General features: G+C 61.0%; 1 protein-coding gene across 2 annotated transcripts in view; it reads right to left on the reverse strand.

Annotated features, from left to right (window-relative positions):
* Kcnq1 (potassium voltage-gated channel subfamily Q member 1) overlaps window positions 1–12231 on the reverse strand; it is a 285785-nt gene that overhangs the window by 195709 nt on the left and 77845 nt on the right. For both annotated transcript variants that reach the window (XM_042672583.1, XM_042672584.1), the window contains exons 7-10: window positions 8738–8848; window positions 6001–6096; window positions 4008–4130; window positions 3485–3599 (exon numbers count right to left, since the gene is read on the reverse strand). In XM_042672583.1, the coding sequence (XP_042528517.1) occupies window positions 3485–3599; window positions 4008–4130; window positions 6001–6096; window positions 8738–8848 (445 nt within the window). The remainder of the gene's footprint in view (window positions 1–3484; window positions 3600–4007; window positions 4131–6000; window positions 6097–8737; window positions 8849–12231) is intronic.

Here is a 12231-nt window from a genome sequence, read left to right on the forward strand (position 1 = left end):
GTCCCGTCCGCCCAGCTGTCACAGTGGAAGGCACAGGCACCGCCGCCGCTGCCTCGAGGGGGCGGGCCCCGCGGCTTTCCCAGGGAGGGCATCTGCTCCGGGATGAACACCCCGAGTCCCCCTGCCAGGACTTCCCGTGAGCCTCCTGGGCACCGAGGACTCCCGGAGTGTGTGTCAGCTCACCCCAGGGTGAGGGCTGCTGGGGGGAGGGGGGGCGGGCAGGCCGATGGTCTGGGCTCCCAAGTCTGGTGGCCCGGGGCTAGGCTGGCTTATCATATTAGAGGAAAGAAAAGGCCTGGTGCAGGAGCATTCCACAAAGGGCGCCCGCCTCCCTCCGCACTCGCCCCTTATTAGCATGCCGTGGACGTCACCGGCGACTTCGTAGCAGCACCAGGCTGAATGGCGGCACGGACCTGCACGGCCCAGGCTCAGCTGAGCCGGGCCGGCGTCCCGGGCCGCCGCTGCTCATGCATTCGCAGAAAGCCCCCATTTGCATGGAGACAATGATCCACCCCTGATGCCGGGGCCGCGGGGCCCTGGGCATTTGTTGGCACAATTGTCCTTTGTGCCCACTCCACTGGGCAGGCGGGCACACGTCCCAGGAACTCACGGAGAGGTGGCCGGAGCCAAATCCTCACGGCATGTGATTAGACCGCGGGGCTCGGCGTGCAGCGGAGCGGGTGCCCGGGACGGCCTCGGGGAGCAAAACCACCACAGGCCTGTCTGGAACATTCCTTGCCTTCCTAGCAAGACTCAGACACGGGGACGATGAGCAGATGCAGCACCCAGGGCCGCGGCCGCCAACAGCCGTTGCGCAGCGGGCCAGGGTCCAGACCAGCGGGGACAGACAACGCAGTGTGCCACCTTCTGTCACTCTGAGAGAAACTGGTGGCAGTTTGTCCTCACAACTGCCACCATGGAGCTGGAACGAGCTGCTGGCTCCTGGAACATTCTAATTGGTCTTACACCAGTCTGGTCCCAGGCACAGTGCAGAAGTCTGGGAAGGGAGGGGCAGAGGAAAAGGACAGGAACGCAGAGGAGCAGAAGTCCGGGGGGGGGGGGGGGCGGGGAGGGGGCTGTCGCACACTGTCGCACCCCTAGGCCCAATGCTCCGTCCAGGACGGGAGGTCACTGTGTGCGGACGGCCTCCCTTCCACCAGACTAGGGCCCTGGCCACATGGTACGACGGGGTCAGGCCTGGCTCCCAACAGCCCAGAGTCTGACCAGGGCCATCTGCCACCAGGGGCGCCGGCCTCGCCTGGGCCTGCAGGGAGTGCTGGGAGGAGGGCAGAGGCCAGCCCCCGCCTCCGCTGTCTGCTCTCCGCTCAGACCCAGGGAGCAGCCAAGAGGAAGCGGGCACTTTGGCCTGACCCGCGCCCCTCAATCTGGAAGGAGAGGGCTCCGCTGGCCTCCGAGGGACAGATCCCAACTCCGGGGTCTTCGTGGGACTGTGGGAGTAAATTGGGCCTCAAACTAGGTGTTCCTTGAACCCCAGGGCTGTGTCCCACGCTGGGATTTTATGAATACCCACCAAGACCCCTCTGCTGGTGACGTAGCTGGCACCTGGCTCCCCACGGGCATGGCACCCAGGACCCCTGAGAAGCGGCCATCTAACAGCGCTCACGTCCTGGGTGCAAAGCGGCACACGCTCCCGTGGACTTCCAAACACCTTCAACTTACTTATGTCTGGTTCCTAAGGCAGGCTCATGCCTGCCATCCTAGCTACTCAGCGGGGGAGGTCCGAGGATCAAGGTTCAAAGCCAGCCTGGGCAGACAAGTCCAAGAGGCTCTTATCTTCTGTTAGCCAGTAACAAGCCAGACATGGAGCCATGGCTCAAGTGGTAGAATACTAACCACGGTCAGGAAAAAGCCAAGCAAGAGCCCAAGGCCCCAAGTTCAAGCTTCAGTACCATCCTGTGCACACACACTCGTATGCCTGTGTACACACACACACACACACACACACACACACACACACACACACACACGCCCCTAATGCAATATAAACACTTTGTAAACGGTTGCTATATTGTTGTGCTTCCAGAGATTACAGACCAGAAAATGCTCTGTTTGCGGCTGCCACGTGAATAGACAGTTTTCTTCTCGAATGTTTTCGGGCCACGGCTGATTGAGCCGGCGGGCACAGGTCCTGGGGATGCTGTTTGCCCAGTCCCCACCTTGTCGGTGGAGGTGATTGGCAGGGCAACCAACATGGCCTTGGGGGAGAGGCCAGGCTGGCTTTTCCCCTGGGAAGGTGAGGGCCATGTTCAGGTCTTGGTGACAGCCCCGCTATCTCAGGCCCACAAAGTGGCCCCATTCCACTCGAGTTAAAGAGAACTACTAGAGCCGGGAACCAGGGGCTCACTTGGGAGGCTGAGGTCTGAGGATCATAGTTCAAAACTAGCCCAGGCAAGAGAGTTCAGGAGACTCTAATCCCCAGTGAGCCACCAAAAAGCCAGAAGTGAAGCTGTGGTTCAAGTGGTAGAGTGATAGAGTGAAAAAATGCTCAGGAACAGCAACCAGGCCCTGAGTTCAAGACCCAGGACCAGCACAGAAGAAAGAAAGAGAAGGCAGGGAGGGAGGGAAGGAGAAGGGAGGGAAGGAGGGAGGAAGGGAGGGGAGGAGAAGGGAGGGAAGGAGAAGGGAGGGGAGGGGAAGAAGGGAAAGGAAGGGATGTAGGGAGGAAGGAAGGAGAGAGAACTAGAGAATTTGGCCATTGGCATTGAACTCATCACAGAAAGAAGTTAGCACCCCAGGAAGCAATGGGTCCCTTCCAGCACAGCAGTCTAAGAGCTAAGCTACACCCCTCCACACACCTCCTGGAGCCTGGGGTCCCCAGACTCCAAAACTGCCCCATCCCCAGCCACCTGGCTCCCCGGGGGTGCATAGCAGCTCATGGGCCTCCTAACAAGTCTGGCACAACCTCCCTCCCCCCTATAGAGAGCTGGGTGGAAGATACGGAAGAGCCACACACAGGGCAGGGCAAGTTCCAGCTTGAGGCCTGGGGGACAAACGCGGCCTCTCCCCAAGCCCACTGACCTCAGAGCCGCACCACCGCATAACCCAGCCCAGCACACGTACGCGGGGCCTGTGTGTGGGGTGCGCCTCACTCCCGCCCCACGAGGCCAGCCGGCCACTCTCCCAGTGCAGGGCTGAGGGACTGGTTGAAGGGAGCCTGCTGAAGCCACCTTCCCCCGCAGCGGGAGCCGCAACCCGTTCCCACCTCCCTGCTTGGGAAAGGCCTGGGGGAACCTGCTGGAAGAAGTTTCTAGAAGCTTATTTGATCTGTTCATCCTCTAGAAGCAAAGATCCCAATTCTCTCCTACTTGGGCTCCCAGAAAAGGCCGTGGCCCTGCGTGCCCGCAGGGCACTGGGAGAAAGCACGGAGAGATGCTGGGGTACGGGGACTCCCCAGGCCACGCTGACCGCGGCCAGTCCTGCCCCGTGGCTCCCCCCCCCCCCGTGCCCACACCATGGGACTCACCAGAGCTTTCATAGCTGTCCTCCGGGGGGTCACACGTGATGTGGGGGACGGTGAGTGTCTTCTCCCCCAGGCTCACCCCATTATCTTTGTCCAGTTTGAACTTTTTTTTCTTTACCTAAACATCCACACAATGGCGGGGTCACTCCTGCGCGGCCCCGCCCGCTGCGCCCGCCGCTCGCAGCTCCTTGGCCCCCACCGGGGGCACACGGGGGTGCCCAGGACTACGGGGGTGTCGTGGGGAGCCCAGCCTGGTCAGGGCCGCACGCAGGCCACAGACACACGGAGAAAGACGTGCCTTCCGTCCAGGGCCGGCTCTTCCCGTGTCCCTCCGGGCCCCTTGCAGTCCTGGTCTTGGGCACAGCAGGGCGGCGGGGCCTGGCATGGGGTGTGTGCCTCCACGCCTGGAGTGATATTGACTGCCGGACCCGGACCCCACTCAACTGACGGCCCACCACCTTGGCTCCCACGCCCCCCCTTCCCCACGAGCGGGCGGCCCCCGCCCCGCGCCAGACTGGCTGGTTACCGTGACGGATTTCTTGGGCTTGGGGCTTGGGGAGAGCAGCGCATGGCTCCGGGTGGGCTTCCGGACGTAGATCTTCCAGGTGGAGGAGTCGGGGTTCTCCGCAGCGTAGCACCTCCACGCTGTCTGCAGATGGCAGGATGGAGAGTCTGTCATCCCTCCAGCCACCCCGGGGGGCCTCCCCAGAGGCCATCCTGGGCCCAGCCCCTCTCCCCTGGGTGGGAGAGCGCCTGTGGCTGGCCTCTGGACCCTCTGCTCCCACAGCCAGGTGCGGATCACCGCCTCACACACGGCCAGTCACGCACAGCCAGTCACGCATGGCGCACGGGCCTCCACGGCCTTTGCTTGGGAGCCCCAAGCTTTCTCCTCCCAGCTCTACCCCCTGAGCCCTGTCTGCAGGCCAAACTTGCTCATCCTGAACGCAGAGCAACACAGACAACATGCACAGAACTGGATGACCAGGGTCTACTCAGGAAGGAGGGACGGCGAAGAGGGGTGGGTGGGCCTGAGCGGGCACTGCAGAGCACAGAGGAGCCGGGGCGGGGGGGGGGGGGGAACAGGGCCCCAGGGCTTGCAGGAGTGAGCTGAGGGGTCCGGGGCAGAGGGGGCCTCCCGGAGAGGCATCCTACAGCTGTGGAGGGTCGGGCGCCCTCGGATGAGGCCTTAGGCCATGTGCCAGAGGGGCCTTCCGAGCGTCCACCCGAGGGCAGACCTGGGGGAGGGGCAAGCAAGCAGGGGACACATGGGCCCCGGTAGCCCCTGGGTGGACAGGGATGGCACACAAGGACAAGTTGTGGTGGCCTCTTGTCATGCCTGACCCTGCAAGCCCAAGAAAGAGGGAGAAGCTGGCAGAGGTGCGGCTTGTGAGGGACAGCCCGCAGGGCGGAGGCCGGCAGGGCACCGCAGACAGCCGCATCCCTTGCACATGCCACATCCTCTGCGCCCCACTGCGCACACCCCTGAGCCCCCCACCGGGCCCCTTCACCCCGCCCCAGGAGCAGACTCGGGCTCCCCCGTGGTGGGCCCTCTGCCCCTGCCACCTGATTTACGGTCTCCCCAAAAGGAGAGCCGAGGGGGGCATAAAGCTAGGCTGGAGTGGGGGCCACAGAGCCACGGGCCCTGCCCGGGCATGAGGTCCAGGCCCCGGGTAGCCAGCTCTGAAAGGGCCTCGGAGAAATGAGGTGGACGCCAGGGTGCTGGGAGCCTTGGCAAGAACCATGCACGCCCTGGCTGTGGAGCCCTGCCCACCCCTCATCCGGGCTGGGCAGAGGGGACCACCGCCGCCTGGGCCTGTCCAGGGCTACAGCCCACAGGGAAAGCCCAGCCCTGGTGTCCACACTGGGCAAAGGGTCTTGTCCAGGGCTGGACACTGCCATCCCCAGCCCAGGGGTCATGGACCAGACCTCTTGTAACCCAAGCGCTCCGCAGCCCTGCCCCCAGCCCCGCCCCCAGCCCAGAAACCACTCATCCGCACGTCCCACACGTGTATGGTATGGTGTGTGCTTCCATGGAGAGAACAGCTCCGTCCTCTGCACAGAGTGACACCAGCAGAACCCAGGTCTCCCCAGGGGCCGCCACACCAAGAGCCTCCCTTCCCTCCAGCTCTCGGGCTGTGCTTCCCTGTCTTCTGGCTTTGGGACTCCACGCACTGATGGAGGGCCCCTCGCAGGGAAGCTGGGCCACGCGTCCTGGGCCCCTGCTGTCTTCCCTCTGAGACTCAGCTCCGCGCACGGAGGCTGGGGGCCCGTGGATGGGTGGCATCGGATGGTGGGAGGGCGGGCCCCACCTGCGCCTGGTCTCTGGCCCACAGGCAGGAAGGGCCATGAGGGAAGGTGACCCTGCACTTGCTGCCCAGCATGTGGCTGAAGGGCAGGTGCCTCTCCAGGCAGGATGCCAGGCTGTGGCAAGGCCCCCGAGCCGGGCCCCGGTCCTCATCACAGGCTGGGTTGGCACCATGGGAAGGGCACGCGAGTTGGCAGGGCCAGCTTGCTCGTACCTGAATGAGCGAGGCAGCGGCCGGGATCTGCCGGTTGAAATGCTTCTGCCGCTGCTTCTGCTGGACCTTCAGGGCAAAGCCAGAGCCCAGGATGCCCTGGGGAGGAAGAGGCCAAGGTGCCGGGTGATGCGCTGGGTGCTGAATGACCTCACGAAGCCCAGTCCTCCGGGCCAGAGGCACTGCCTGGCTCGGTGCACGTGCACGGCCCAGACTGGCCGGGGGCAGAGCCCGCCCAGGGCCAGCCTAGCCCCCCGGAGCGCCCGTGGCCTCTCTGACCCCCTCTCCCACAGCCAGCCTCTGTACCCCAGGGCAGAGGGCTGCAGACCTAGGCTCTCCACAGCAAAGATACAGCCACTGCAGACAGAACGGCCGCAGGGAGCTCCCCGCCCAAGCCAGGAGCACGCATGTCACACGTACGCAGTCATACATGGCTTGCAATGTCACACATACAGTCATACATGGCTTGCGATGTCACACGTACGCAGTCATACGTGGCTTGCAATGTCACACGTACGCAGTCACGCATGGCTTGCGATGTCACACATAGTCATACATGGCTTGCGATGTCACACGTACGCAGTCATACGTGGCTTGCAATGTCACACGCATGCAGTCATACGTGGCTTGCGATGTCACACGCACGCAGTCATACGTGGCTTGCGATGTCACACGCACGCAGTCATACGTGGCTTGCGACGTCACACGTACGCAGTCATACGTGGCTTGCGATGTCACACGTACGCAGTCATACGTGGCTTGCGATGTCACACATACAGTCATACATGGCTTGCGATGTCACACATACAGTCATACATGGCTTGCGATGTCACGCGTACGCAGTCATACATGGCTTACGAAGTCACACATATAGTTATACATGGCTTGCGATGTCACGTGTACGCAGTCATACATGGCTTGCGATGTCACACATACAGTCATATGTGGCTTGCGATGTCACACATACAGTCATATGTGGCTTGCGATGTCACACGTATGCAGTCATACATGGCTTGCGATGTCACACATACAGTCATACGTGGCTTGCGATGTCACACATAGTCATACGTGGCTTGTGATGTCACACAGTCATACACGGCTTGCGATGTTACACATACAGTCATATATGGCTTGCGATGTCACACATACAGTCATACGTGGCTTGCGATGTCACACATAGAATCATACGTGGCTTGCGATGTCACACGTACGCAGTCATGCATGGCTTACGATGTCTCACGTACGCAGTCATACATGGCTTGCGATGTCACACATACAGTCATACGTGGCTTGCGATGTCACACGTACGCAGTCATACATGGCTTGCGATGTCACACATACAGTCATACGTGGCTTGCGATGTCACACATACAGTCATACGTGGCTTGTGATGTCACACAGTCATACATGGCTTGCAATGTTACACATACAGTCATACATGGCTTGCAATGTCACACATACAGTCATACGTGGCTTGCGATGTCACACATAGCCATACATGGCTTGCGATGTCACACGTACGCAGTCATGCATGGCTTATGATGTCACACGTACGCAGTCGTACATGGCTTGCGATGTCACACGTATGCAGTCATACATGGCTTGCGATGTCACACATACAGTCATACGTGGCTTGCGATGTCACACATACAGTCATACGTGGCTTGTGATGTCACACGTACGCAGTCATACATGGCTTGCGATGTCACACATACAGTCATACGTGGCTTGCAATGTCACACATACCGTCATACGTGGCTTGCGATGTCACACAGTTATACATGGCTTGCGATGTTACACATACAGTCATACATGGCTTGCGATGTCACACATACAGTCATATGTGGCTTGCGATGTCACACGTACGCAGTCATACATGGCTTGCGATGTCACACATACAGTCATACATGGCTTGCGATGTCACACGTACGCAGTCATACATGGCTTGCGATGTCACACATACAGTCATACATGGCTTGCGATGTCACACATACAGTCATACATGGCTTGTGATGTGTGTTCAGCAGATACACATAAACACATAGTACCACACAGGAATGCACACAGGACACACACACACGTGTATGTCCATATACAACACATCCCACACTCAAAACATGATAAGTACCCAAATGTACACAGGCCAACCATGCCCAGGAAACACGTGCGTGTACGCCGTGACACATCCAACACCGAGCACAAGCATGCTGAGCAAATGCCAGGTGCAGGCACGCGCGCACACATTCACACACGTATGACATGCACGCAGTGCAGGCGGTGCACACATCCCAAGGGTTGTGCGCTGGTAACCACCTGTTCACCCGTGGCCACACGCGTGCCCACAGAGCACTGTCCGAGTACAGCTGTGCTCACAGGGAATCTGGCCTCCGCCTTCTGCCTGTGGTTCCTGCGGAGGGTGGGAAACGCAGCCCTCCCTCCCAGCTGTCTCGCAGGACGACCTGCTCCCCAGAGCCCTGCCAGGACGGGCAGCTGGGCCACGGCTCCCTGATGCTCTCACCCCCTCTCTGGTCCACGCCAGGCTAGGCCACCTCTGAGGGACGCGTGGGGGGCAGGGCAGGGCAGGCCGGGCTGACTGCAGTTTGTGGCGGTGGCCTCTGGAGGCTGGCACCTTCGGGAAGGAATGCACCGCCTTGGCATTGGCCAGGCCACCTCTGTGAGTGCGCACAGGGAGATGCCCAGCTGGCAGAGGGCCAGGGCCAGGGCCCCGCTGGATACCTACCGCCGGGAGGGCAAAGAAGGAGATGGCGAAGACAGAGAAGCAGGAGGCGATGGTCTTCCCCACCCACGTCTGGGGCACCTTGTCCCCGTAGCCGATGGTGGTGACTGTCACCTGGGGGGAAGAGAGACACTCAGCCGACTGCAGGCTGGAGCGGGGGAGGGGGAGTCACCTGCCGGTCCAAGCCGACCCTGCTGAGCAGAGCTGCCCGAGGCCCCGCCCTCCCGGACAGCTATGGGCTTTCACTGCCCCCTGGCCAGCTTGGCCAAAGAGCCAGGAAGAGAGTGGCAGGTCGGTGGAGCCCCTCAGACTGCCAGCCGCAGCCTTCCTACCCCCAGGGGCCTGTGTTAGCTAGACGGGGGTGCAGGCCTTGGTGCCGACCCGTGGGAGGCCGGGCCTCCCTGCCCCGCTGCTGGCCCCGTCCTGCCCTGTCCCAGCCCCCCGGGCGGCCGGAAGCTCCCACCGAGGCTGGCCGTCCACAAACAGCGGAGACAGGATGGTGCTGCTTCCTGCCACCCGCCCAGGGCTCCAGATGCTTCGTTTTTCCTCTGCTTGGAGAACAGGACAGGGCTCCAGCCTCCCACTCAGCGGAGGAGCAGTCCGTTCAGAGCACGTGGGTGGCAACAGGAGTACGGGCAGCGCCCCACCCAGGGGGGCCCTGCGGGCATCTGAGGTTTGCTCCTGGCCTCGTGTCCCACGGGCACTCGGAGCCTACCCTCCACGTGTGGTCACCGCTGGCTCTCAGAGGCCTGGAGCCTGGAGCCTGCTGGGTAGGGGAAGGGGCGACCTCCCCTGGACTGGAACTCACTCCTGGGCAGCGGGACGGACGCACGGTGCCCGGACCCTTCTAGAAGTGGGAACATGTCAGTGGGGTGGGATCCTGTGTTGTCTGTGGTCTTTGTGCCTGTTCTGAGCACCCTACCAGGACACCCCAGCTCTTAGCCCTGTAGGGGCCAAGTAACAAGCTCCATGCCGGGCCAGGGGAGCCCGGGCCTGCCCCAGGAGGCTGCTGTGGGCAGCACCTCATGGGGCGATGCCACGTAACCCACTCCAGCTGACAGCAGACCCAAAGGCAGCGTGGCAAGCTGCCTTAGCCCCGGAGAGCCTGGCCATGGGCAGGGAGGAGGAGGAGGAAGAAAAAGAGGAGGAGGAGGAAGAGGAGGGGGAGGAAGAGGAGGGGAGGAAGAGGAGGAAGAAAAAGAGGAGGAAGAGGAGGAAGAAAAAGAGGAGGAAGAGGAGGGGGAGGAGGAGGAGGAAGAAAAAGAGGAGGAGGAAGAGGAGGGGGAGGAGGAGGAGGAAGAAAAAGAGGAAGAGGAGGGGGAGGAGGAGGAAGCGGGGGGGGGGGGGGGGGGACAGTGGTTGGTGAGGAAAGGCCCAGTAGTCTCAGCCCAAAGGGCTGTCCATGCAAAGGGACACATAGACAGACACATGGACACCCAGGTACACATCACAGGCAACTGCTCGGCCGGCGGGGCAGGCGGCCTGTGAGCTCCTGGCAGCAGGAAGGCACCGTGGCACGCATGGACCGAGTGGCAGGAACGGGCACACCAGAGGCTTTGCTCCGCCCTGAGCACCCGCAAGGCCCCACCCAGCTGTGCCGGAGCCGCGCCTCCCACGGCCCATTGTCCTTAACAGACGGGCGCCCAGCCCAGCCCCACAGTAACAACACGCACCTCCCCCACACAAAGGGGAAGTGGGCTCCTGCCGGGCCTTTGAAAGGGACCCGGGGCTGTCTACGGTGTACGTGCACACGTGCGTGCATGCATGTGTACGCACACATACACTAGATACACAGGACTGTGCACGTCACCCCCACACAAGGTCACACGTGGGCACTGTGGCCCAGACACCTAGTATGCACAGCACACACACATGTACACACACAGAGGTGTGTCCCTGAAGCACACTCAGGTATCTTCTACCTGAAGCCAAGCCCTGCCCAGGGCGGAGAGCCAGGCTGCCCAGGGCTGCGGGCTGAAGAGACGGGGATCTGCACCCCATGAGCGCCACAGCGGCCTGGGAGCGGGGCGCGGAGGGAGGCATCAACAAACGCATCCGTTCCTCACAAACACGTACAGGGCCCAGCAGGTGAGAGTGTGCACACGCACGGCTGCCCGGCAGCCTGCTCCCCACGCCGAGACCACACACCACCAGTCTGGAGCCCTGACGGCCCAGTGGACCCCAGCACCTGAGGCTCAACTGTCTTGGGACAGGCCCTCGTCCCTTTGGTGACAACATGCCCATTCATTCCTCAAAATCTGAGGCCGAGCTTGCCCCTCGGCTCCTGGGCCTGCTAGCTCCCAGTGGGTCCCAGCTCTCAAAGATACAGGATGGGCGTGTTGCACGCAGGTCAGAGAGGACCGGCAGGCAGTGAGGGGGTCGGTGGGCCTTGGGGTACCAGGCCACACCCTGTGCTCTCGGTAGCTTGGGCCGTGGCTGTATGGGCTGGGGTGCTGGTCAGCATCTGTCTTGTTGGGGGAGGGGTATGGTTTGGGGCCTGGTGCCTGTGGGACCTTCCGAGACCAGGAGGGGGACACGGCAGGACCAGGCCACTGGGAGTCTGAGAAACCACGTGCCACGTGGCACCCTGGGCACTGGGCACGGGACGCGGCTGCAGTAAGAGCCAGAGCTGCCGCTGCCGCTGCCGCCCGGAAGGTGCATTTCCCCTGCAGCCCCACGCCTGCTCCACGCTGTCCTGGTCCCATTGTTCCTTTTTTACGTGGGAGCATCCTTAAATGTCTTACTTTTATGAACAGACAAAAACTCGCGTAGGCAAAGTCAGCGTGCAAAGGGCCTCTGAGAACAGTTTGTGGGCGAGAGGCGCTAGCCCCGGGGCCTCGGGGAACCGCACATACCGGTGTGCTCATCGCAACTTCAGACCGTTTTTAAAGCCTTGTGTGCATGTGCCAGTACTGGGGTCTGAACCCAGGCCCTCTCATTCCTGCGGGTGCACTACCATTTGAGCCCTGCCTTCAGTGCTGGCCTTTGGCTGGCTAGTTGGAGACAAGAGTTTCACAGACTCTACTTTCCAGTCTGGGTTGCAACTTGGATCTTCAGCCACCAGTACCTTGCCAGATTATTCTAAATTAAACATGTTTCATTGAATTTTTAGTAAAATAGTTGACTCACTTAACAAGCCCAAATTAGCCAGGTACTGGTGGCTCACACCTGTAATCCTAGCTACTCAGAAGGTTGAGATCTAAAGATGGAGATTCAAAGCCAGCCTGAAAAAAGGAAAGTCCATGAAACTCTATCTCCAATTAACCAGGAAAAAGCCAGAAGTGGAGCTGTGCCTCAAGTGGTAGAGTCTGGCCTTGGACAAAAAACCAAGGGTCAGTGCTTAGGCCCCGACTTCCAGCTCTAATAATGGCACACATTTTTTTTAAAAGACTGGATTATTATTTTTGCCAGTCCTGGAGCTTGAACTCAGGACCTGGGCACCGTCCCCGAACTTCTTTTGCTCAAGGCTAGCATTCTACCACTTGAAACACAGCACC

The sequence above is a fragment of the Dipodomys spectabilis genome, unplaced genomic scaffold, assembly GCF_019054845.1.
Source record: "Dipodomys spectabilis isolate Male_0828 unplaced genomic scaffold, ASM1905484v1 ptg000728l, whole genome shotgun sequence".
NCBI lineage: Eukaryota > Metazoa > Chordata > Mammalia > Rodentia > Heteromyidae > Dipodomys > Dipodomys spectabilis.